Below are 27,982 nucleotides of genomic sequence, written 5' to 3'. Positions count from 1 at the left end.
CAGGGGGTGCCCAGCATAGTAGCCCAAAACAAGGGGGCGTCCAGCATAGTATCCCATATCCAGGGGCAGCCATATAGCATGGGGGGTTGCTCATGACAACTGCTACTGCCATGACTGCGTGTCTCAGTGGAAAGAGCCCGGGCTTTGGAGTCAGAGGTCATGAGTTCAAATCCCGGCTCCGCCAACTGTCAGCTGTGTGACTTTGGGCAAGTCACTTCATTTCTCTGGGCCTCAGTTACCTCATCTGTAAAATGGGGATTAAGACTGTGAGCTCCCTGTGGGACAACCTCATCACCTTGTAACCTCCCCAGTGCTTAGAACAGTGCTTTGAACATAGTAAGTGCTTAATAAATGTCATTATTATTATTATTATTATTATTATTATTTTTATTATTACTGGCAGGGACTTTTTCTGCCAACCGTACTGTACCCTTCCAAGTGCTTAGGACAGTGTTCTGCATAATAAACACTCAATAAATACCCCTGATCGATTGATTCATCTCCCATCTTTAGGGGACAGATGTGCATTGGGAGGGGGGAAGGTGGGAAAAGTTGACATAATAATGATAATAATAATAATAATAATAATGATGGCATTTATTAAGCGCTTACTATGTGCAAAGCACTGTTTATTCATTCATTCAATTGTATTTATTGAGCACTTACTGTGTGCAGAGCACTGTACTAAGTGCTTGGGAAGTACAAGTTGGCAACATATAGAGACGGTCCCTACCCAACAACAGGCTCACAGTCTAGAAGGGTTCTAAGCGCTGGGGAGGTTACACGGTGATGAGGTTGCCCCACGGGGGGCTCACAGTCTTAATCCCCATTTTCCAGATGAGGGAACTGAGGCCCAGAGAAGTGAAGTGACTTGCCCAAAGTCACACAGCTGACAATTGGCAGAGCCGGGGGTTTGAACCCATGACCTCTGACTCCAAAGCCCGGGCTCTTCCCTTCTAGACAGTGAGCCCACCTTCTAGACTGTGAGCCCACTGTTGGGTAGGGACTGTCTCTATATGTTGCCAACTTGTACTTCCCAAGCGCTTAGTACAGTGCTCTGCACACAGTAAGCGCTCAATAAATACGATTGATTGATTGATTGAGCCACACTGCTTCTAACAGGCCCTCGAGGGGGACGCAAACCCTGGGGGTTGTGGACCTGAAGTATCCAAAACAGGGAGAAGCAGCCCAAACCGATGTAGGGAAAAGGGTACCGCCTGCAGCGGCTTCTGGGAAAACATGGAAGACCGAATACCAGGGAAAGCCCTGCCGGAGAAGGGGATGACGTCAAGAGCTGGTCCCTCCTGCCCCCAGCAGAAACCTCTCCCCCCAGGTGACTCCACACCATATTGGGTTGGACACATGCTCACTCCATCAGTGATATTTATTGAGCGCTTACTGCGGGCAGAACCCTGTACTAAGCACTTGGGAGAGTTCAACACAACAGAGTTGGAAGACCCTTTTTTTAATGGAATCTGTTAAGCACTTACTGTGTGCCAGGCAAAGTACTAAGCGCTGGGGCAGATATAAGATAATCAGGTTGGACGCAGTCCATGTCCCACATGGGGCTCAAAGTCTTAATCCAGATCCCATCACCTATTATTCTGTTTTCCTGTCTGTCTCCCGCTTCTAGACTTCGAGCCCGTTGTTGGATAGGGACTGTCTCTATAGGCTGCCAGATTGTACTTTCCAAGCGCTCTGCACGTACTAAGTGCTCAATAAATATGATTGAATGAATGAATCGGTGAGGGGGGGAGCCATAAGGGAAGGAGATGGGGGGGGACCCTTTAAGCACTTGAATGTCACCTCATCTTTAGCCCCACAGCACATATGACCATATCCACAATATATTTATGTATATATATATATATATATATATATATGTATATGTATATCTTTTTCTACTTCTAGACTGTAAGCTCCTTGTGGGAAGTCAGCCAACCATATTTATCGAGCACTTACTGCATGCAGGGCTCTGTACTAAGTGCTTGGGAGAGTACAGTATAATAATAAACACATTCCCTGCCCACAGTGAGCTTACAGTCTAGGCAGGGAACATGTCTATGAACTCTGTCTTGGGGCGCCCTCCTAAGTGCTTAATGCAGTTCTCTGCACACAGTAAACCCTCAATAAATTGATAAATATTATCAATGATAATAATAATGAAAATAAATGTGGCATTTCTCAAGTACTTACTAGTTGCCTAGGTACAAGATCCCACTTGGGGGTCACAGTCTAAGTTGGAGGGAGATCAGGTATTGAATCCCCATTTTGCAGATGAGGAAATGGGTGCAGAGGAGTGAAGTGACTTGTCCAAGGTCACACATCAAACAGAGAAGCAGCGTGGCTCAGTGGAAAAGAGCCCGGGCTTTGGAGTCAGAGGTCATGGGTTTGAATCCCAGCTCCGCCACATGTCTGCTGTGTGACCTTAGGCAAGTCACTTCACTTCTCTGAGCCTCAGTTACCTCATCTGGAAAATGGGGATAAGACTGTGAGCCCTACGTGGGATGACTTAATCACCTTGTAACCCCCCAGCGCTTAGAACAGTGCTCTGCACATAGTAAGCGCTTAATAAATGCCATTATTATTATTATTATTATTATTATTATCAAACAAGTGGCAGAACCAAGAATAGAACCCAGGTCCTCTGACCCCCAGGCCTGTGCTCTTCCCACTAAGCCATGCTGCGATTTGATCAGGATCATTATCAATATGCCCGTTGGCTTTCCCAACGGGCGTGCTTGCTCAATAAACTGATAATACTGATCAATAAATTGAGAAGCAGCATGGCTCAGGAGAAAGAGCCCGGGCTTTGGAGTCAGAGGTCATGGGTTCAAATCCCGGCTCTGCCACTTGTCAGCTGTGTGACTTTGGGTAAGTCACTTAACTTCTCTGTGCCTCAGTTACCTCATCTGGAAAATGGGGATTAAATGTGAGCCCCAAGTGGGGCAACCTGATCACCTTGTAACCTCCCCAGCACTTAGAACAGTGCTTTGCACATAGTAAGCGCTTGATAAATGCCATTATTATTATTATTATTAGATTGACCGATCGATTGATGAGCCAGGTAGGGAGGAAAACCACCCTTGAGTGGTTTTAGACTGTGATTCTAGACTGTGAGCCTGTTGTTGGGTAGGGACCGTCTCTATATGTTGCCAACTTGTACTTCCCAAGCGCTTAGTACAGTGCTCTGCACACAGTAAGCGCTCAATAAATACGACTGAACGAATGAATGAGTGGGGGAGAGACTGTCTTCTTCCTTGCATCCTAGCCCCACTCCGAGGCCCCGTGGGTCCGCGTGGCTTGGATTTCGCTTCCCTTGCGCTAGCCCGAGAAGGAATAATTAAATCGGGTCTGGAAGGCTTACCTTGACACATTTCATAAATATTTGTCAAAACAATTATTGTCAACTGCCATGCAATTACAGATATTCAGTTTGAGGTCTCAACTGGAAAATCACTTCCTCCCCACCACCCCAGATAAAAATTTTCGAAGTGACAATAGTGAATCAGCGTTGATTAATTGCGCAGGGCGGGCTAATTAATTATAGTAGGTAAATGTAGCTCTGCCCTAATAACTTCAGCAGGAAAAATTCTGTAGGCATAAATCTCGATATGAAGTCTGAGAGGACCTCAGTGTCTGTTTGGCTGACGGGCCTTTCCACCGTGGGGCCCCGAACTAACAGATTTCAAGTAAAGGACAACAGCCAAGGAACACTTGAGGGGACTCAGTGGGTATCGTAGAGAAAGGGGCAGAAGAAACATGTTCGAACTCTCTCCGGAGGCCTGAGAGAGCGAAGGGCAGCGGGAAAGTACTGGAGTAATCTCAAGGGTATCGGAGAGTAAAGGGCAGAAGGAAAATGCTTGAGCACTCTCCAGGATATCAAAAAGCAAAGGCTAAAAGGAAATATTTATAATAATGGCATTTTATTAAGCTCTTACTATGTGCCAAGCACTGTTCTAAGCGCTGGGGAGGTTACAAGGTGATCAGGTTGTCCCACGGGGGGCTCACAGTCTTCATCCCCCTTTCCCAGATGAGGTAACAGAGGCCCAGAGAAGTGAAGTGACTTGCCCAAAGTCCCACAGCTGACAGTTGGCGGAGCCAGGATTTGAACCCATGACCTCTGACTCCAAAGCCCGGGCTCTTTCCACTGAGCCACGCAGCTTGTCTTGAGAAGCACTGAGGCCCAGTGGGTAGAGCCCGGGGCTGGGAGTCAGAAGGACCTGGGGTCTAATCCCGGCTCTGTCCCTCGTCTGCTGTGTGACCTTGGGTAAGTCACTTCACTGCTCTGGGCCTCAGTTACCTCATCTGTAAAATGGGGATTAAGGCTATGGGCTGGGATTGTCCCTATTTGTTGCCGAATTGTACTTTCCAAGAGCTTAGTCCAGTGCTCTGCACGAAGTAAGAGCTCAATAAATACAATTGAATGAATGAATGAATGTGGGACAGGGACTGTGTCCAACCTGATTAACTTAAGAAGCAGTGTGGCTCAGTGGAAAGAGCCCGGGCTTTGGGGTCAGAGGTCATGGGTTCAAATCCTGGCTCCGCCAACTGTCAGCTGTGTGACTTTGGGCCAGTCACTTCACTTCTCTGTGTTTCAGTTCCCTCATCTGGAAAATGGGGATGAAGACTGTGAAGCCCCCCGTGGGACAACCTGATCACCTTGTAACTTCCCTAGCGCTTAGAGAGAAGCAGAGAGAAGCAGCGTGGCTCAGTGGAAAGAGCATGGGCTTTGGAGTCAGAGGTCATGGGTTCAAACCCTGGCTCCGCCAACTGTCAGCTTTGTGACTTTGGGCCAGTCACTTAACTTCTCTGTGGCTCAGTTACCTCATCTTTAAAATGGGGATGAAGACTGTGGCCCCCCATGGGACAACCTGATCACCTTGCAACCTCCCTACCACTTAGAACGGTGCTTTGCACACAGTAAGTGCTTAATAAATGCCATTATTACTATTATCATTATTATTGTATCCACCCCAGCGCTTAGAACGGTGCCTGGCACTTAGTAAGCTCTTAGCAAGACCATTATTATTAGTAGTAGTAGTAGTAGTATTCTTTATCTTCTCAATTTCTTACTTATCCTTCCCAATTAAGTCCTCTTTTCCCCGGCTCCCTCTCCCTTCTGCATCACCTAAGCACTCCAGCGCTCAGAACAGTGCTTTGCACATAGTAAGTGCTTAATAAATGCCGTCATTATTATACCATTTAAGCGCTTGATGCTTTTCTGCATCTCTTTTTTACAAAACCATTCTGCCCCTGTTTCCCCTCTCCTCAAGAACCTCCAGTGGTTGCCGATCCAAATCCACATTAAACAGAACCCCCTCACCGCTGGCTTTAAAGGACTCAATCACCTTGCCCCCTTACCTTCCTTCGCTGCTTTTCTACTACAACCCAGCTAGCCCACTTCATTCCTCCGATGTCAACCTACTCGCTTAATCTCGATAATAATAATAATATTAATAATGGTGGTATTTATCGAGCACTTACTCTGGGCCAGGCGTGTTCTAAGCGCTAAATTCGCTTCATGCCACGCATTATCCAGCTTTTATTTCTGGAGGGTCGTCAAGGCCTTGCAAGAGAATGATTTAGGTGAAAAGGGAGAAATCTGCTCCCCGTTCCCTTCGCCCTACCTCCTTCCCCTCCTCACAACACCTGTATAGATGTTTGTACAGATTTATTCCTCTATTTATTTTACTTGTACACATTTGCTATTCTATTTATTTTGTTAATGATGTGCATCTAGCTTTACTTCTATTTATTCTGATGACTTGCCACCTGTTCACATGTTTTGTTTTGTTGTCCGTCTCCCCCTTCTAGACTGTGAGCCCGTTGTTGGGTAGGGACCGTCTCTATACGTTGCCAGCTTGTACTTCCCAAGCGCTTAGTACAGTGTTCTGCACACAGTAAGCGCTCAATAAATATGATTGAATGAATGAATTAGGAGAAGCAGCGTGGCTCAATGGAAAGAGTGCAGGCTTTGGAGTCAGAGGCCATGGGCTCAAATCCCGGCTCTGCCAATTGTCAGCTGTGTGACTTTGGGCACGTCACTTCACTTCTCCGGGCCACAGTTACCTCATCTGTAAAATGGGGATTAAGACCGTGAGCCTCCCGTGGGACAAGCTGATCACTTTGTAACCTCCCCAGTGCTTAGAACAGTGCTTTGCACATAGTAAGCGCTTAATAAATGCCATTATTATCATTATTATGAATGGGGTGGATACAAGCAAGTCCCTGTCCCACTTGGGGCTCAAAGTCTTAATCCCCATTTTACGGATGCGGTAACTGAGACCCAGAGAAGTGAAGTGCCTTGCCCGGGATCACAGAGTAGACAAGCGGCAGAGCAGGGATTAGAACCCAGGTCCTTCTGAATCCCAAGCCCTGACTCTCTCCGCTACGCCATGCGGCTTCTCATCGATCTCATCTATCTCGCCACTGATTCCTCATCCAAATCCTACCTCTGGCCTGGAAATCCCTCCCTCTTCATATCCGAAAGATCACTCCTCTCCCCACTTTCTAGCGCTCAATAAATACGATTGAATAATAATAATAATGATGGCATTTACTAAGCACTTACTATGTGCAAAGCATTGTTCTAAGCGCTGAATAATAATAATGATGATGGCATTTATTAAGCGCTTATTATGCACAAAGCACTGTTCTAAGCTCTGGGGAGGTTACAAGGTGATCAGGTTGTCCCAACTGGGGGCTCACAGTCTTAAGCCCCATTTTACTAACTGAGGCACAGAGAAGTGAAGTGACTTCCCCAAAGTAACACACCGGACAAGTGGCAGAGCCGGGATTTGAACCCATGACCTCTGACTCCAAAGCCCGGGCTCTTTCCACTGAGCCACGCTGCTTCTCCAATAATAATGATGGTATTTATTAAGCGCTTACTATATCTCCTTCAAGAGGCCTTCTCCGACTAAGCTGTCATTTCCTCTTCTCCCACTCCCTTTAGCTTGGCCCCTTCATTAATAATAATAATAATAATAATAATAATAATAATAATAATGATAATGATGGTATTTGTTAAGCACTTACTATGTACCACACACTGTTCTAAGCTCTGGGGTAGATACGAGGTAATCAGCTCGTCCCATGTGGGGCTCACGGTCTCAATCCCCATTCTACAGATGAGGTAACTGAGGCGCAGAGAAGTGAAGTGACTTGCCCAAAGTCACACAGCTGACAAGTGGCGGAGCCGGGATTCGAACCCAAGACCTCTGACTCCCAAGCCTGTGCTCTTTCCACTGAGCCACACTGCTTCTCATTAGGTTTTGCACCCTGTCTTCACCCCTCCCTCAGCCCCATAGCACTTACAATAATAATAATGATAGCATTTATTAAGCGCTTACTATGCACAGAGCACTGTTCTAAGCGCTGGGAAGGTTACAAGGTGATCAGGTTGTCCCACGGGGGGCTAAAAGTCTTAATCCCCATTTTACAGATGAGGTAACTGAGGCACAGAGAAATTAAGTGACTTGCCCAAAGTCACACAGCTGACAATTGGCAGAGCTGGGATGTACAGAATGGGAATCAAATGGGGTTTGGCGCATAGTAAGCGCCTAACAAGTACTAGAAAAACAAACAAACGTACATTTCCCGCATCCTCCACTCCTCGCCACCCTCACGGCCTCCACTTCGGTCCAAACTCCGGTTGCCCAGTGACTAGGGTGGACCACCTGCCTCCGTCTCCTCGCGGGTCTCCCTGCCTCCAGGATCTCCCCCTCCAGCCTCTGCTTCAAGTCGCCGCCTGGCTCATCTCATTTATTCAATTGTATTTATTGACCACTTACTGCGTGCAGAGCACTGTACTAAGCGCTTGGGAAGGCCAAGTCGGCAACAGATAGAGACGGTCCCTCCGATGTATCTTCCCACAGCTCACCCCTCCTCAGACCTCTCCAACCACTTCCCGCTTCCCTCCATCAGAGGTTGCTCCTGACGGGCAATTGGCAAATAACAGAGTATTTTGTGGCTTAATAATAATAATAATGGCATTTATTAAGCGCTTACTATGTGCAAAGCACTGTTCTAAGCGCTGGGGAGGTTGCAAGGTGATCAGGTTGTCCCATGGGGGGCTCACAGTCTTCATCCCCATTTTACAGATGAGGTCACTGAGGCCCAGAGAAGTGAACTGACTTGCCCAAAGTCACACATGTGACAATTGGCGGAGCCGGGATTTGAACTCATGACCTCTGACTCTGAAGCCCAAGCTCTTTCCACTGAGCTATGCTGCTTCTCTTAGTGGCTTAGTGGAAAGAGCCCGGGCTTGGGAGTCAGAGGTCATGGGTTCAAATCCCAGCTCTGCCGCTAGTCAGCTTTGTGACTTTGGGCAAGTCACTTCACTTCTCTGTGCTTCCGTTACCTCATCTGTAAAATGAAGATTAAGATTGTGAGCCCCCCGTGGGACAACCTGATCACCTTGTATCCTCCCCAGCACTTAGAACAGTGCTTTGCACATAGTAAGCACTTAACAAATACCAAAATTATTGTTATTATTATTATTATCTATTCTATTCTGTTACACTTGAGTCCCCTCCCCTCTGCTCTTCAGCTTTGCTCTATCACTCGACCCGAGCCCACATTTCAGCTCAACCCTGCTCTCGGCTCTCCCTTCTCTGAACTTTGACCCCGTGCTGTTACCCCCAGTCAGGGACAACCACCCTCCCCACCACCGGCAGACCGCCGGTGGAGACCACCGAAAATCCCCCCCCGATCCTCCCTAACAACTCTGAAAACCCCGAGACATCTCTACCCCTGATATATTTGATCATCGATTCCCTCCCTCCACACTTATAATAATAATGATAATGATGGCATTTATTAAGCGCTTACTATGTGCAAAGCACTGTTCTAAGCGCTGGGGTAGATACAAGGTAATCAGGTTGTCCCATGTGGGGCTCACAGTCTTCATCCCCATTTTCCAGATGAGGGAACTGAGGCCCAGAGAAGTGAAGTGACTTGCCCAAAGTCACCCAGCTGACAAGTGGCGGAGCCGGGATTTGAACCCATGACCTCTGACTCCAAAGCCCGGGTTCTTTCCACTGAGCCAAGCTGCTTCCCAACGGTGTTCTAGTTACCCCTCTAATCCTGGCTCTGCCGCCTGTCTGCTGTGTGACCTTGGACAAGTCACCTGTCTGCTTGTTTTGCTTTGTCGTCTGTCTCCCGCTTCTAGACTGTGAGCCCGTTGTTGGGTAGGGACCGTCTCTGCCAGCTGGGTGACTTTGGGCAAGTCACTTCACTTCTCTGTGCCTCAGTTACCTCATCTGTAAAATGGGGATTAAGACTGTGAGCCCCCCTGTGGGACAACCTGATCACCATGTAACCTCCGCAGCGCTTAGAACAGTGCTTTGCACATAGTAAGCACTTAATAAATGCTATCATTATTATTATTATTATATGTCGCCGACCCGTACGTCTCAAGCGCTTAGTACAGTGCTCTGCACACAGTAAGCGCTCAATAAGTACGATTGAATGAGTGAATGAACTTCACTTCTCTGGGTTTCAGTAGCCTTCTTCTGTAAAATGAAGATTGAGACTGTGACCCCCACGTGAGGCATGGACTGTGTTCAACCTGATTTGTTTGTATCCACCCCAGCTCTTAGTACAGTGTCTGGCACATAGAAAGCGCTTAACAAATACCATTATTATTATAATATTATTATATTATCTTACAATATTATATAATAATAATAATGAGAATGAGAAATATTTTCACATCTGTCTCCCCCATGAGAACAGCGTGGCTCAGTGGCTTTGGAGTCATTCATTCATTCATTCATTCATTTAATCATATTTATTGAGCACTTACTGTGTGCAGAGCACTGTACTAAGCGCTTGGGAAGTACAAGTTGGCAACGTATAGAGACGGTCCCTACCCAACAGTGGGCTCACGGTGATGGGTTCAAATCCCGGCTCTGCCACTTGTCAGCTGTGTGACTCCGGGCAAGTCACTTCACTTCTCTGTGCCTTAGTTCCCTCATCTAGTAAAATGGGGATGAAGACTGTGAGCCCCCCGTGGGACAACCTGATCACCTTGTAACCTCCCCAGCGCTTAGAACAGTGCTTGGCACATAGTCAGCACTTAAAAAAATGCCATTATTATTATTATTGGGGGCTCACAGTTCATTCATTCATTCAATCATATTTATTGAGCGCTTACTGTGTGCAGAGCACTGGACTAAGCACTTGGGAAGTCCAAGTTGGCAACATCCAGAGACGGTCCCTACCCAACAGCGGGCTCACAGTCTAGAAGCTTGAACCCCCATTTTACCGATGAGGTCCCTGAGGCATGGCTCAGTGGCAAGAGCCCGGGCTTTGGAGTCAGAGGCCATGGATTCAAATCCCGGTGTGACTTTGGGCAAGTCACTTCACTCCTCTGGGCCTCAGCGACCTCATCTGGAGAATAGGGATTAAGACTGTCCCTTTGGGACAACCTGATCACCTTGTAACCTCCCCAGCGCTTAGAACCGTGCTTTGCACATAGTAAGCACTTAATCAATGCTATTATTATTATTAAGTGACTTGGCCAAAGTCACACAGCTGAATGAATGAATGCTTGCCCTAGCCTGCCTTCTCTGGGATGGACAGATAGGAACATCGCTCGAGCCTGGAGGGCCCAGATGGTGGTCCCCCCATGTCCCCAGGTGGTCCCCACCCCACTTACCTGCTTTCCAGTGGCACATTACTGCCAAGGACCCAGCTGTCCTGCAGCTGGACGGACTCAGGCGTGGTTTGCAGCTCGGCGGGCAGGGCAGCCGGCGGGGCCGGACTCTGGTTCCTGCGGTTGGTCAGCGAGTTGCGGTTCAGGGAGGTGACGGAGGGCGGATGATGCTTGTGAGGGGGCGGCGGCGGGGGCGGCGGGGGAGGCGGCGGCGGCTGCAGGGTGGCCTGGCTTTGATTGTTGGCAGGTTGCTCTGAGGGGGCAAGAGGAGACGGGGCGGGAGGAGAGAAAAAGACGCATCAATCCATCCATCAATCAACCATCATCATCATCATCATCATCAATCGTATTTATTGAGCGCTTACTATGTGCAGAGCACTGTACTAAGCGCTTGGGAAGTACAAATTGGCAACATATAGAGACAGTCCCTACCCAACAGTGGGCTCACAGTCTAAAAGGGGGAGACAGAGAACAAAACCAAACATACTAACAAAATAAAATAAACCATCACATTGCTTCTTCTAGACAGTGAAAAGACAAATCAATCCATCCATCAATCAACCATCACGTCGCTTCTTCTAGACCGTAAGCCCGCTGTTGGGTAGGGACCGTCTCTATACGTTGCCAACTTGGACTTCCCAAGCGCTCAGCACGGTGCTCCGCACGCAGTAAGCGCTCAATAAATACGATTGATTGATTCCCCTGACCTCCTTCACTCATTCGATCATATCTGTGGAGCGCTCACTGCGTGAGGAGCACTGGACGAAGCGCTTGGGAAGCACGAGTCGGCAACATCTCGAGGCGGTCCCCACCCGACAACGGGCTCACGGTCTAGAAGGGGGAGACGGACGACAAGATAAAACAGGTGGCGGGTCGTCGGAACAAGGAGAATTAGAGCTAGATGCACGTCATTGAGAAAATAAATAGAAGAGTAAAGAGGTGCAAGGAAAAGAAGCAGCGTGGCTCAGTGGAAAAGAGCCCGGGCTTTGGGGTCAGAGGTCATGGGTTCAAACCCCAGCTCCGCCAATTGTCAGCTGTGTGACTCTGGGCAAGTCACTTCACTTCTCTGGTCCTCAGTTACCTCATCTGTAAAATGGGGATAAGATTGTGAGCCCCACGTGGGACACCTGATCACCTTGTAACCTCCCCAGCGCTTAGAACAGTGCTTTGCACATAGTAAGCGCTTAATAAATGCCATTATTATTATTATTTTACAAACATATATACGGGTGCTGTGGGGAGGGGAAGGAGGTAGGGTTGAGGGGATGGGGAGGAGGAGAGGAAAAAGGGGGCTCAGTCTGGGAAGGCCTCTTGGAGGAGGTGAGGTCATCTGTAAAATGGGGGTTAAGTCTGTGAGCCCCATGTGGGACAACCTGATTACCTTGTGTCTCTCCCAGTGCTTAGAACAGTGCTTGGCACATAGTAAGCACTTAACAAATACCATTATTATAATTATTATTATTATTATTATCTTCTAGACTGTGAGCCCATTGTTGGGTAGGGACTGTCTGTATATGTTGCCAACTTGTACTTCCCAAGCATTTAGTCCAGTGCTCTGCACACAGTAAGCGCTCAATAAATACGATTGAATGAATGAATGAATGAAGGGAGGGAGGAAGAGAGCTAGCTTGGCGGATGTGCGGAAGGAGGGTATTCCGGGCCAGGGGGAGGACGTGGGCCGGGGGCCGACGGCGGGACGGGCGAGAACGAAGTACAGTGAGGAGGTCCTCATCTGTAAAAGCAGCGTGGAAGCAGCGTGGCTCAGTGGAAAGAGCCCGGGCTTTGGAGTCAGAGGTCATGGGTTCAAATCCCGGCTCTGTCAATTGTCAGCTGTGTGACTCCGGGCAAGTCACTTCACTTCTCTGGGCCTCAGTTACCTCATCTGTAAAATGGGGATTAAGACTGTGAGCCCCCCGTGGGACAACTTGATCACCTTGTAACCTCCCCAGCGCTTAGAACAGTGCTTGGCACATAGTAAACGCTTAATAAATACCATAATTATTTATTTAAAATGGGGATTACGACTGTGAGCCATTCATTCAGTTGTACTTACTGAGCTCTTACTACTACTACTAATAATGTTGGTATTTGTTAAGCGCTTACTATGTGCAAAGCACTGTTCGAAGTGCTGGGGGGGATACAAGGTAAAGAGGTTGTCCCACATGGGACAACTTCTTGTCTTATTGTGTGTGTGGAGCGCTGTATTAAGCACTCGGCAGGGTACAAAATATCAATAAATAGACACATTCCCTGCCCACTGTGTCCAACCTGATTAATAATAATAATAATAATAATAATGATGGCATTTATTAGGCACTTACTATGTACAAAGCACTGTTCTAAGCGCTGGGGGAGGTTACAAGGTGATCAGGTTGTCCCACAGGGGGCTCACAGTCTTAATCCCCATTTTACAGATGAGGTAACTGAGGCTCAGAGAAGTTAAGTGACTTGCCCAAGGCCACACAGCAGACATGTGGTGGAGCCGGAATTCAAACCCATGACCTCTGACTCCGAAGCCCGTGCTCTTTCCACTGAGCCATGCTGATTACCTTGTATCTACCCCGGCGCTTAGAACAGAGCCTGGCACAGAGGAAGTGCTTAACAAATACCCTTAAAAAAAAATTCATCAGGCCATTCAGTCAATCACAATAATAACGATGGTACTTGTTAAGCGCTTACTATGTGCAAAGCACTGTTCTAAACACTGGGGAGGTTACCAGGTGATCAGGTTGTCCCACGGGGGGCTCAGTTTTAATCCCCATTTTACAGATGAGGGAACTGAGGCACAGAGAAGTGAAGTGACTTGCCCAAAGTCACACTAGCTGACAGTTGGCAGAGCCGGGACTTGAACCCCTGACCTCTGACTCCAAAGACCGGGCTCTTTCCACTGAGCCACGCTGCAGGGCCTACTGTGTGCAGAGCACTGTACTAAACGCTTGGGAGAGTGCCATATAACAATAAACAGATATATTCCCTGCCCACAACGAGCTTACAGTCCATCCATCGGGCACCGCCCTCGTTCTGAGAAGCAGCGTGGCTCAGTGGAAAGAGCCCGGGCTTTGGAGTCAGAGGTCATGGGTTCAAATCCCGGCTCTGCCAATTGCCAGCTGTGTGACTTCGGGGCGCTTCTCTGTGCCTCGGTTCCCTCATCTGCAAAACGGGGATGAAGACTGTGAGCCCCTCGTGGGACAACCTGGTCCCCGTGTAACCTCCCCAGCGCTTAGAACAGTGCTTTGCACATAGTAAGCGCTTAATAAATGCTATTATTATTATTATTATTATTCTGGAAGGGGGCAGGGAGGGGGTGGCTTCAGGGAGGAAAGAACCCAGGCCTGGGCGTCAGGGGCACCGGTTCTAATCCCGGCCCCGCAGCGTTCTCATCCGGAAAAAGGGACAGGATCCCGGTCCTTCTTCTATAATAATAATAATAATAATAATAATGGCATTTATTAAGTGCTTACTATGTGCAAAGCACTGTTCTAAGCACTGGGGAGGTTACAAGGTGATCAGGTTGTCCCATGGAGGGCTCACAGTCTTCATCCCCATTTTACAGATGAGGGAACTGAGGCCCAGAGAAGTTGAGTGATTTGCCCAAAGTCACTTCTGACTTAGACTGTCAGCCCCACGTGGGACAGGAGCTGTGCCCGCCCTGATTTTCCTCTATCTCCTCCTCGCCTAGCGCAGAGCTTGGCACATAGTAAGCGCTCAACCGCCACACCGAACGGGCACCCCGCGTCCCCAAGGCCTGCCGGCGACACGCGATTTCCATCTCGCTCCATCAGCTGGTGCTCAGTGACATTCTCCACCGGGGAGTTTACCCTTGATACAAGGAGCTCTAATTAATATACAGCAGATGGCAAAATTGCTTTGGGTTTTAATTTGTTTCCTTTTTTTTTTTTTTTTTTACTTTCCGTCGGCTTTTATTAACACGTACGTAAACGGCGTCTGCCAGAACCCCTAATGCGCCTTTAGGTTTCGGCGTTTTTGAACAAACCAACCCTGAAGTGGAATGGGTAATTTCGGGAGAACACAAAGGTTCCTGAAATGCACATAATCAATCCCCGTAATTATTTAATGAAGGGTTTTTTTCAGCTTTATTTAACCGCAATCAATTACTTCAAGCTACTTGCTAAACAGCAGTAGGCGCCTTGAGTTCCCGGCCAACTCGGGAAGGTGGGCTTGGGCTCGGTGATCTGCTCGGTATATTCTTCAACAGAAGGTCACTCTGGGGAAGCCTTTAACAGGCTGAATCATCATCATCATCATCAATCGTATTTATTGAGCGCTTACTATGTGCACGACGGATTACAATGTCCCAATTCTCACAGACTTAAGAACCACTCCAACACGAGGCCTAGATTTTCCCGCCGCACGCCACATCCCGTAACTCCGACACGCGACGCCCAAGAAGGGTGGGAAAATCCCAGGAACTTTGGGATCCCAGAGAATGCAACTCCCTTACTCCATTCCGTCTTCCACCTGAAATTTATTTTAGCAACCGTGTCTGCCGCCGGACCGTCTGGTCCATAAGGGCGGGGAGCGTGACTTCTACCTTTGCTGTACTCTCCCAAGCGCTTAATACAGCAGCGTGGCTCAGTGGAAAGAGCGCGGGTTTGGAGTCAGAGGTCATGGGTTCAAATCCCGGCTCCGCCAATTGTCAGTTGTGTGACTTTGGGCAAGTCACTTCTCTGGGCCTCAGTTCCCTCATCTGTAAAATAGGGATGAAGACTGTGAACCCCCTGTGGGACAACCTTGTATCCTCCCCTGTGCTTAGAACAGTGCTTTGCACATAGTAAGCGCTTAACAAATGTCATTATTATTATTATTATAGCGCTCTATACTGGATTTGGGGTACTTGACAAAAACGACCAACCGCCCGATCGATCGTCTCCAGCTAATGAATTCTAGTTATGAATCCTCGATGCTGAAATAATCGCACACCCTCACCGACACCCACGCTCCGATCGCATCCACCGATGCTCACGCGCTCCCGATTGTGCGAGACGTCGTTCTCGAAACCAGAGCCGGCATGACGCGGGGGTCAGCTGCCTTCCAGATTTGATGTTGAGTGACTGTGCTGTGACACAAAACCGGCGCCGACCGACTGCGAACGCAGTTCAAGAGAGCCGAGGCATCAGAGTCTGAAGGCCTGAGTGCTAATCCCGGCTCCACCACTTGCTTGCTGGGGGACGTTGGGGAAGTCACTTAACCTTTCTGTACCTCAGTTTCCTCCTCTGGAAAATAGGGATGAAATACCGGTCTCCCTCCTTCTTAGATTGTGTAAGCTCCCCTCTAGATTGTAAGCTCATCGTGGGCAGGGAATGTGTCTGTTTATTGTTACACTGTACTCTCCCAAGAGCTTAGTACAGTGCTCTGCACACAGCAAGCACTCAATAAATACAACTGACAGGAACTGTTTCTATCCCACCGCTTAGTACAGTGCTGAGCACCTAACAGGCATTAAATAATAATAATGGTATTTGTTAAGCACTTATTATGTGCCTTCTAAACTGTGAGCCCACTTCTAGATTATGAGCCCACTGTTAGGTAGGGACCGTCTCTATATGTTGCCAACTTGTACTTCCCAAGCGCTTAGTACAGTGCTCTGAACACAGTAAGCGCTCAATAAATACGACTGAATGAATGAATGCCAGGCACTTAACTTCTCTGTGCCTCAGTTACCTCATCTGTAAAATGGGGATGAAGACTGTGAGACCCCCATGGGACAACCCGATCACCCGATCACGTGATCACCCCGATCACGGGGAAGCAGCGTGGCTCACTAGAAAGAGCCCGGGCTTTGGAGTCAGAGGTCGTGGGTTCAAATCCCAGCTCTGCCAACTGTCAGCTGTGTGACTTTGGGCAAGTCACTTAACTTTTCTGGGCCTCAGTTCCCTCATTTGTAAATTGGGGATTAAGACTGTGAGCCCTCCATGGGACAACCTGATCACCTTGTAACCTCCCCAGTGCTTAGAACAGTGCTTTGCACATAGTAAGCGCTTAATAAATGCCATTATTATTTTTATTATTGTAACCTCCCCAGCACTTAGAACAGTGGTTTGCACATAGTAAGCGCTTAACAAATGCCATTATCATTATTATTACTAATAATAAATATGATTGAATGAGCTAAGCCCTGGGGTGGTTACAAGCAAATTGGTTTGGACATAGTACCCGTCCCACATGGGGCTCACAATCTCAACCCCCATTTTCCAGATGAGGGAACTGAGGCCCAGAGAAGTGAAGTCACTTGCCCGAGGTCACACAGCAGACAAGTGGCAGAGCTGGGATTAGAACCCATGACCTTCGGACTCCGAGGCCCAGGCTCTATCCACTAGGCCGTGCCGCTTCTCTAACAGAGATCCAGATGATTATATCACCTCGAGTGCGGCATTCCCATGGAGCGGGTGATATGAACGCTTAAGCCGGGAGCGGGGAAGATACGGCGAACATCTTCCTCCCCCCGGGCAGAGGGCCTACCGATGCCCGCGCGGTCATCAGAGAAGCAGCGTGGCTCAGTGGAAAGAACCCGGGCTTTGGAGTCAGAGGTCATGGGTTCGAATCCCGACTCCACCACATGTCTTTCAAGGCCCTACTGAGAGCTCACCTCCTCCAGGAGGCCTTCCCAGACTGAGCCCCTTCCTTCCTCTCCCCCTCGTCCCCCTCTCCATCCCCCTCATCTTACCTCCTTCCCTTCCCCACAGCACCTGTATATATGTTTGTACATATTTAGTACTCTATTTATTTATTTATTTTACTTGTACATATCTATTCTATTTATTTTATTTTGTTAGTATGTTTGGTTTTCTTCTCTGTCTCCCCCTTCTAGACTGTGAGCCCACTGTTGGGTAGGGACTGTCTCTATATGTTGCCAACTTGTACTTCCCAAGAGCTTAGTACAGTGCTCTGCACAAAGTAAGCGCTCAATAAATACGATTGATTGATTGATTGATGCCTGCTGTGTGACCTTGGGCAAGTCACTTAACTTCTCTGAGCCTCAGTTCCCTCATCTGGAAAATGGGGATTAAGACTGTGAGCCCCACGTGGGACAACTTGATCACCTTGTATCCCCCCCCAAGTGCTTAGAACAGTGCTCTGCCCATAGTAAGCGCTTAACAAATACCATTATTATTATTGTTATTATTATTATTATTATTATCCAGCACACCGCAGGCCTCTGCCTCGTGGAAACGAACCCCGGGATTGGCTGGCTTCCGCCGAAACGCTCATCAACCTAGACTGCTCGTCACAGCAGCCGAGCAGAGCCGGGGAGAAGGCCTCCCGTTGCAAAGAGCAACCCATAATTGGTGCATGTTTTTAATGGACCTTAATAACCCATATCGTAGTAATTTAACAACTAATCGTGTCTGACTCTCCTCTGCCCTCAGGGACAGGCGGGAACCACGGGAAATGGAGCCTCCTCCAGGCTGCCGGTTCTGAGCACGCCGACTCCAGGGCGCTCGCTTTGCCGATCCGAAGCTCCGGCAGGAAAAGGGGAGCTTTTGAAGCTTAATAATTTGGGGATTGGTCCTTGGGGGAAATCGGCGGGGTCAGGAGATCACGGAAAACCCTCTCCGGGCCGTGGAGAGTTGAGGAGGAGGTTCATTCGTTCATTCAATCGTATTTATTGAGCGCTTACTGTGTGCAGAGCACTGGACTAAGCGCTTAAGGAGGTGGCATCGAGCAACTTCCAGAAGATTCATCTTTTGGGGAGGCCCGATTAGTCGGCCCAGGGGTCTGAGGTGACGGCCTGGGGCCGCAGAGGATGCCTGGAGATGCTCTTTGACATTCTAGACTGTGAGCCTGCTGTTGGGTAGAGACTGTCTCTAAATGTTGCCGACTTGTACTTCCCAAGCGCTTAGTACAGTGCTCTGCACACAGTAAGCGCTCAATAAATACGACTGAATGAATGAATGAATTCGGCGTTCAGGCCCGTTAACTGGCGACATGAGGGAGCATGAGTCTGGCCTTGGGGAAGATGGCAGGCTTTCAACGTCCGATTAAAAGTGTCTAGTAGACGCAGGGATTGAGAAGGGGAGGATTTGATGAGGTGGTCCTGGGTGATGGCCCTCCTAATAATATTAATAATAATTACGGTGCTTGTTAAGTGCTTACTATGTGCAAAGCACTGTTCTAAGCCCTGGGGAGGTTACAAGTTGTTCAGGTTGTCCCACGGGGGGCTCACAGTCTTCATCCCCATTGTACAGATGAGGTAACTGAGGCCCAGAGAAGTGAAGTGACTTGCCCAAAGTCACACAGCCAACAATTGGCAGAGCCGGGATTTGAACCCATGACCTCTGACTCCCAAGCCTGTGTTCTTTCCACTGAGCCACGCTGCTTCTACTACTACTCTTACTACTCTTCACCGCCGCTACTCGTGTTCAGAACCGAGCCGAGAAGGTGTCCAGTACAGCTCTCTGCCCAGAGTGAGTGCTCATTATGGCCCCATGCCCAGAGTGGATGCCCAGTACAGAACCCTGCCCAGAGTAGGCACACAGTACAGCATCCTGCCCAGAGTGGGTACCCAATACAACGCCTTGCCCGGGCACCCAGGACGGTGCGCTTAGTACAGTGCTCTGCACACAGTAAGCGCTCAATAAATACGATTGAATGAAGGAATGAATGAATTGAATGAAGGAATGAATGAATGGAGTGGGCTCCCAGTGATGCCACGGATGTTGTTGGCAATGATGACGGGCATTTTTTGAGGACCGAGAATCAGGCTCGTCCAGCATCCAACGGTTCATTCATTCATTCAATCGTATTTATTGAGCGCTTACTGTGTGCAGAGCACTGTAATCATATTTATTGAGTGCTTACTGTGTGCAGAGCACTGTAATCGTATTTATTGAGTGCTTACTGTGTGCAGAGCACTGGAAATCACAGATCTCAGGAAAACCTGGAGAACGGACATTGCCCGGGAGGGTCCGGACCCCGAGGACCAGGAGCAGGGCCGGGAATCCTTCCGTCCTCGGCATCCTCACTGCTCCCTGCCTGCCTCTGGCCATCGCAGCCGGGATTGTGGGGGCTGCCTGGACCAGCCGTGTGCCCACCGGGGATGCCTCGAGGGGCTGCCCGCCGCTCAAAGCCTCGCCCGGCCTTGTTGTTGCCCGCCAGGACCATCGCCCTGGAAACTTGCAACCTACTCAGCGCTCAGAACAGCGTTTTGCACCTAGCAAGCGCTTAATAAATGCCATTATTATGATTATTATCATTGCCTGCTGAACTGGAATGGCATTTTGATTGATTCTGAAGGGTGAATGGGCTGCCCGGCTGTGGACAGAGGGGCTCGAAGCCCAGGATGATTTACTGTTCTCCTGAGGAAGGGAAGCCAGTGAGGTGGTGAGGGGGCAGCCACAGAGCAGCCCAGCCCTCCCCGGTGACCACAGGCCTCTCGTCTGCCCGTTGCTGGGCCCCGGAGGCTCTCGGGCATCGCTGGGGTTCCCTGGATGTCTCTGCAGCTGGTCTGCTGTGCAATAATAATAATAATAATAATAATAATAATAATGGCATTTGTTAAGTGCTTACTATATGCAAAGCACTGTTCTAAGCGCTGGGGAGGACAGAAGGTTATCAGATTGTCCCACGTGGGGCTCACAGTCTTCATCCCCATTTTACAGATGAGAGAACTGAGGCCCAGAGAAGTGACTTTCCCAAAGTCACACAGCTGCCAGTTGGCGGAGCCGGGATTTGAACCCATGACCTCTGGCTCCCAAGCCCGGGCTCTTTCCACTGAGCCACGCTGCACGTGTAGCTGCTGGCCGGTTGCTGAACATTTCATTCATTCATTCAGTTGCATTTATTGAGCACTTACTGTGTGCAGAGCACTGTACTAAGCACCTGGAAAGTACAATTCTGCATCAGATAGAGACAATCCCTACCCAACAATGGGCTCACAGTCTAGAAGGGGGAGACAGACAACAAAACAAAACAAGTAGACAGGCATCAATAGCATCAAAATAAATAGAATTATAGAATTATATTGCTGGACCTCCATTCCCTCAGATTCCCTGGGCGACTTTGGGTCAGTTTCTGTGCCTCCGTTCCCTCAGATTCCCTGGGTGACCTTGGGTCAGTAATAATAATAATGATGGCATTTATAAATACGATTGATGATGATGATGATTTATTAAGCGCTTACTATGTGCAAAGCACTGTTCTAAGCGCTGGGGAGGTTACAAGGTGATCAGGTTGTCCCACAGGGGGCTCACAGTCTTAATCCCCATTTTCCAGATGAGGTAACTGAGGCACAGAGAAGTGAAGTGACTTGCCCAAAGTCACACAGCTGACAGTTGGCAGAGCCGGGATTTGAACCCGTGACCTCTGACTCCAAAGCCTGTGCTTTTTCCACTGAGCCACACTGCTTCTCTAGTAGCTGGGCCTCTATTTCCTCAGATCTCTGTTCTGCCTCCCCTTCAACTGGGAACCCCATTTAAACTGGGGAGTAACTGGGGCACAGAGAGAAGTTAAGTGACTTGCCCAAAGTCACACAGCTGACAAGCGGCAGAGCCGGGGTACTTTGGGCCATAGAAAGCGTTTAACTGCCAATTAGTGGTAATTATTTATTGAGCACTTACTGTGCACAGGGTAATAATAATAATAATAATAATGGAATTTATTAAGTGCTTACTATGTGCAAAGCACTGTTCTAAGCACTGGGGAGGTTACAAGATGATCAGGTTGTCCCACGTGGGGTTCACAGTCTTAATCCCCATTTTACAGATGAGGTAACTGAGGCCCAGAGAAGTGAAGTGACTTGCCCAGAGTCACACAGCTGACAAGTGGCGGAGCTGGGATTTGAACCCATGACCTCTGACTCCAAAGCCCGGGCTCTTTCCACTGAGCCATGCCGCTTCTCATAGAATTTAATTTATCATTTAATTCTATTTGTTCTGTTGGTTTTGACACCTTTCTATATGTTTTGTTGTCTGTCTCCCCATTCTAGACTGTGAGCCCGTTGCTGGGTAGGGACCGTCTCTATATGTTGCCGACTTGTACTTCCCAAGCGCTTAGTACAGTGCTGTGCACACAGTAAGCGCTCAATAAATACAATTGAATGAATGAATGAAAACCAGAGTGGGTCTCAGGGAGACCCCACTCCCCGACTTCACTCTGGGGCTGTCCCGTCTGCCCACCTCAGCCCCAGAAGAAAGAGGCCCGGGACAATTACTTGACCAGGCAAAGGATGGGTCTAATAATAATGATAATAGTAACAATAACAATTATATACAATATTTAGCCTAGATAATAATAATAGTAGTAGCAGAGAAGTAACGTGGCTAAGTGGAAAGAGCACGGGCTTTGGAGTCAGAGGTCAGGGGTTCAAATCCCGGCTCTGCCAATTGTCAGCTGTGTGACTTTGGGCAACTCACTTCATTCATTCATTCAATCGTATTTATTGAGCGCTTACTGTGTGCAGAGCACTGGACTAAGCGCTTAACTTCACTTCTCTGTGCCTCAGTTACCTCATCTGTAAAAATAGGGATTAAGACTGTGAGCCCCCAGTGGGACAACCTGATCGCCTTGTAACCTCCCCAACGCTTAAAACAGTGCTTTGCACATAGTAAGCGCTTAATAAATGCTATCATTATTACTATTATTATTTGTTTGCTAGGCACTTACCACGTGCCAGGCACCATCCTAAGAGCTGGGGTGGAAACAAGCAAATTGGGTTGGACCCTCTCCCTATCCCACGTGGGGTTCACAGTCTCCATCCCCATTTTACAGATGAGGGAACTGAGGCACAGAGGAGTTAAGTGACTTTGCACATAGTAAGCGCTTAATAAATGCCATAATAATAATAATAATAATAATAGTACTTTTTAAGCATTTACTACGCGATGAGCACTGTTCTAAATGCTGGGATAGATATAAGTTAATCAGGTTGGAAACAGTCCCTGTCCCACAATGGGCTCACAGTCTAAGTAGGAGGGAGTAGGATTTAATCCCCATTTCACAGATGGGGTAACTGAGACACAGAGAAGTGAAGTGATTTCCCTAAGGTCACACAACAGACAAATTCCATCATTTCCATGATCACTAGGCCTTCATGATCAGTTTTTCTCAGTGCCCACTGACCACCACACAAGAGGAAATGGGAGCAAACTAAGGCAGGAGGGATTTCAGTTAGATACGAAGAAGAACTAACCACCATGGAACTCCCTACGAGGTCACTGTTTAATCAGTCAAATGCAGTTTCTGTTGCTCAGACTCTATGTGGGTCACCACTTTGAGCTTACTCGTGGTTTTTTTTTCGGCTTTTGTTCTCTCTCTGTCTCTTCTTCTCTGGCTCCCTCCTCCTTATTTTCTGGTTTCCTTCTAGACTGTTTCTTCTGGTTTCTTCTAGACTGTGAACCCGCTGTTGGGTAGGGACCGTCTCTATATGTTGCCAACTTGCACTTCCCTTCCCCGAATTTTCTGGTTTTCTTCTAGACTGTTTCTTCTAGACTGTGAATCCGCTGTTGGGTAGGGACCCTCTCTATATGTTGCCAACTTGTACTTCCCTCTGCCTTATTTTCGGGTTTTCTTCTAGACTGTGAACCCGTTGTTGGGTAGGGACCGTCTCTATATGTTGCCAACTTGTACTTCCCTCCGCCTTATTTTCTGGTTTTCTTCTAGACTGTTCCTTCTGGTTTCTTCTGGACTGTGAACCCGCTGTTGGGTAGGGACCGTCTCTATATGTTGCCAACTTGTACTTCCCTCCACCTTATTTTTGGGTTTTCTTCTAGACTGTTCCTTCTGGTTTCTTCTAGACTGTGAACCCGCTGTTGGGTAGGGACCGTCTCTATATGTTGCCAACTTGTACTTCCCTCCGCCTTATTTTCGGGTTTTCTTCTAGACTGTTTCTCCTGGTTTCTTCTAGACTGTGAACCCGCTGTTGGGTAGGGACCGTCTTTATATGTTGCCAACTTGTACTTCCCTCCGCCTTATTTTCGGGTTTTCTTCTAGACTGTTTCTCCTGGTTTCTTCTAGACTGTGAACCCGCTGTTGGGTAGGGACCATCTCTATAAGTTGCCAACTTGTACTTCCCTCCGCCTTATTTTCGGGTTTTCTTCTAGACTGTTCCTTCTGGTTTCTTCTAGACTGTGAACCCGCCGTTGGGTAGGGACCGTTTCTATATGTTGCCAACTTGTACTTCCCAAGCGCTAAGTACAGTGCTCTGCACACAGTAAGCACTCAATAAATACGACTGAATAAATGAGTGGTTTTTATCCCCAGGGCCCCTGATGGTCCACCTTGATAGTTCATTCCTTGCTGCTGAACTGACAAGTATTTGCTAAACTCCAACTCCCCAGGTACTAAAGCGCTAAAATAGATTATCAAGGGAGGCAGGAGAGTCTCGAGGCTTGGAAACCTTGAAGGGAAAATAGGGCAGCTGTCCCTTCTGTCTTGGATGGCTCAGTCAGTCAGTCAATCGTACTTATTGAGCACTTACCGCATGCAGAACGCTATACTAAGCCTTTGGGAAAGTACAATATAACAATATCACAGACATATTCCCTGCCCACCATGAGGAGGCAGGGCCGGAACCACGTAACCCCCTTATAGAATAGCAGCGTGGCTCAGCAGAAAGAGAATGGGCTTTGGAGTCAGAGGTCTTGGGTTCAAATCCCGGCTCCACCAGTTGTCAGCTGTGTGACTTTGGGCAAGTCACTTCACTTCTCTGGGCCTCAGTTCCCTCATCTGTAAAATGGGGATGAAGACTGTGAGCCCCCCGGGGGACAACCTGATCACCTTGTATCCCCCTGGCACTTAGAACAGTGCTTGGCACATAGTAAGCGCTTAACAAATGCCATCATTATTACTATTATTATATTGGAGTCAGAGGTCATAGGTTCAAATCCTGGCTCCGCCAATTGTCAGCTGTGTGACTTTGGGCAAGTCACTTCACTTCTCTGTGCCTCAGTTACCTCTTCTGTAAAATGGGGATTAAGATTGTGAGCCCCATGTGGGACAACCTGATCACCTTTTATCCCCCCCCAGTGCTTAGAACAGTACTTTGCACATAGTAAGCACTTAACAAATACCATTATTATTATTATTATTATTTCTTAAATTGTATTTGTGAAGTGCTAACTCTGTGCCAGGCACCGTTCTAAGTGCTGGGGTACTACTAATAATAATTACGGTAAGTGCTTACTATGGGCCAGGCACTGTATTAAGGGCTGGACTGTGTGCCGGACACTGCGTTGAGCACTGGGGTGGATACAAGCAAATCAGGTCGGACACAGTCCCTGTCCAACATGGGGTTTCCAGTCTCGATCCCCATTTTCCAGATGAGGTAACTGAGGCCCAGAGAAGTGCACTGACTTGCCCAAGGTCACACAGCAGACAAGAGGCAGAGCCAAGATTAGAACCCACAACCTCCTGACTCCCAGGAATGTGCTCTATTTACTATGCCCAGTTAGATATGAAGTAATCAAGTTGGGCACAGTCCAGATCCCACATGGGGCTCACAGTCTTCAACCCCATTTTACAGAAAAGAGAACTGAGGCTCAGAAAAGTGACGTGGCTGGCCCAAGTTCACACAGCAGACAAGTGGCAGAATTCCTTTGGGGAATTCACGGCTGGGATTCAGACCGGGATGCCAAGCTGGGGCTCTAGAGCGTCTCATCCATGTATTTCCTTTGGGGAATCCACGGCTGGGATTCAGACTGGGATGCCAAGCGGGGGATCTAGAGCATCCGTCTGTCATCCGACCGTCCGTCCATCCTTCTATTCCAGCATCCTTCCCCCCGGAGACAGACTTCCTTCGGAGAGCCTATCCAGAGAGTCACTTCCATCTCCCTCTGTCTTCGCTCCCATCGGCTCCGTGTTTCAAAGGCTTCCGATTAATATTGCAGGCCACAAGCGAAATTCCATCCTCCATCGTTGAGCTCTTAATGGGGCAAGCGATATTCTATCAAGTACTGTTTTATGAAGCGCGGGCCGGTTTCACAGATCCTTATCCCAGTTTGGGAGGACGGTTTGGGGCTCTCAACGGCGACACGGACTGCCGGGGCTCTCATCATCATTCTGCAGGCACGAGGGTGAAACGTGGACTTTTTTTTTCCGATCGATAGAACGGACGCCTCTTGAGTCCACGCCAACCTGCTTTGTTCCCAGCAATGATGCTCTTGGAAAATATCCCCTTTCTGAGACCTATGGGATTTTGACTCCACGGATACCTTTTGTCTAGAATCGGAATACTTGCCTCAGAGGGGGAAACAATTAATTTAGAAGCAGCGTGGCTTAGTGGATAGAGAAGGACCAGGGTTCTAATCCCAGCTCTGCCACATGTCTGCTGTGTGACCTTGGTCCAAGTTGCTTAACTTCTCTGGGCCTCATTAGTAAAACGGGGATTAAGAGGGTGAGCTCCACGTGGGATAGGACCGATTAACTTACATCTCCCCCAGTGCTTAGAACAGTGTCTGGCATATTGTAAGTGCTTAACAAGTACCATATTTGTTTTTTATTACTGTCGTGATTATTTACAAATGGCATCAACGGGAGAACCCCGGACGTGCCTTGAAGAAAGCTATTTAGTCACAAATGGAGGATGTGTGAGTGTACTCACTGCACACGTATGCACACACAAGGTCCTCAAACACAATGGCAGATGGTCCACAGGGCAGACCATTCATTCATTCATTCAATCGTATTTATTGAGAGCTTTCTGTGTGCAGAGCACTGTACTAAGCACTTGGAAAGTACAATTCGGCAACAGAGACAGTCCCTACCCAACAACGGGCTTGCAGTCTAGAAGGGGGAGACAGGCAACAAAACAAAGCAAGTAGACAGGCAGCACTTAGTACATTCATTCGATCGTATTTATTGAGCGCTTACTGTGTGCAGAGCACTGTACTACGCACTTGGGAAGTACAAGTTGGCAACATATAGAGACGGTCCCTACCCAACAGTGGGCTCACAGTTTGACGCGTAGTAAGTGCTTAACAGATACCATAAAAAAATGGACAATTTACTTCGGTCTTCCCTTCCTTTTTTTTTAATGGTATTTGTTAAGTGCATACTGTGCGCCAAGCACTGTTCTACGTGCTGGGGTTGATACAAGGTCCCCTCTCTCTCCCACATCTCTCTCTCTCTCTCTCTCACACACACACACTCACACTAGGCCAAAGAAATCCCAAGAGCCTGGATTTGTTGCCGACTTGTACTTCCCTAGCGCTTAGTACAGTGTTCTGCACACAGTAAGCGCTCACTAAATATGATTGAATGAATGAATGGAGAAAATTACAAAAAAGGCAAACATGACAAATTGGGCCTATCCAATCCCATCCTCTGCCCCCCCCCCCCCCGTCCCCCAAACTCTTTCCCCTAAAGTAACTGAACAATTGAGCCCAGAATGTATTTTCCCTCTGACAGGTCTGGGTAATTTGCCGCTGCTACTCCGGTCCCATTCTTTCCCTTGTTCACACGCTGGTTCGTTGGCTGCTTTATAGACTCACAAGAGTTGTTGGTCTAAGCAAAGGATATTATTCCTAGAGTTCCACGGGGATTTCCGAAGGGTTATCGAGTCAGATGGTGGAACCAAGACCGATCCCATTGGTGCACCTCTGATTATCACAATATTTCACCTGACAAATATTTGAGCCCGTGTTAACAACTGTTGCCGGCAAAACAGACTGGGGGATAATAATAATAATAATGATAGTATTTATTAAGTGCTTACTGTGTGCAAAGCACTGTTCTAAGCGCTGGGGAGGTTACAAGGTGGTTGTCCCACAATCTTAATCCCCATTTTCCAGATGAGGTAACTGAGGCCCAGAGAAGTGAAGTGACTTGTCCAAAGTCACATAGCTGACAATTAGTGAAGTCGGGATTTGAACCCATGACCTCTGACTCCAAAGCCCGGGCTCTTTCCACTGAGCCACGCTGCTCAGTGGAGGGGTGGGGAGGGGAGGGTGTCTTTTAATTCCCTCATCCTCCTGTCATGACCAACACCCTCTGGTTTCTAGATGTATTTGAACACCTCAGGATTGGGATCTTTCTTCTTAGCGCTTAGAACAGTGCTTTGCACATAGTAAGCACTTAACAAATGTCAATCAATCAATCAGTCAATCGTATTTATTGAGCGTTTACTGTGTGCAGAGCACTGTACTAAGCGCTTGGGAAGTACAAATTGGCAACATCTAGAGACAGTCCCTACCCAACAGTGGGCTCACAGTCTAAAAGGGGGAGACAAAACCAAACATACTAACAAAATAAAATAAATAGAATAGATATGTACAAGTAAAATAGAGTACTAAATATGTACAAACATATATACATATATACAGGTGCTGTGGGGAAGGGAAGGAGGTAAGATGGGGGGGACGGAGA

At 48.1% G+C, this 27,982-nt stretch overlaps 1 protein-coding gene across 1 annotated transcript in view; it reads right to left on the bottom strand.

The window, feature by feature from the left end:
- The window catches only part of TENM3 (teneurin transmembrane protein 3), a 1,099,990-nt gene that overhangs the window by 129,106 nt on the left and 942,902 nt on the right, over positions 1–27,982 (bottom strand). The window contains exon 8 of the mRNA XM_038755038.1: positions 10,667–10,916. Coding sequence (XP_038610966.1) covers positions 10,667–10,916 — 250 coding nt within the window. The remainder of the gene's footprint in view (positions 1–10,666; positions 10,917–27,982) is intronic.

Source organism: Tachyglossus aculeatus, chromosome 12, assembly GCF_015852505.1.
Source record: "Tachyglossus aculeatus isolate mTacAcu1 chromosome 12, mTacAcu1.pri, whole genome shotgun sequence".
NCBI classification, from domain to species: domain Eukaryota; kingdom Metazoa; phylum Chordata; class Mammalia; order Monotremata; family Tachyglossidae; genus Tachyglossus; species Tachyglossus aculeatus.
The sequence above is the reverse complement of the archived record's forward strand: the minus strand, read 5'-3'. Positions and strand labels throughout refer to the sequence as shown.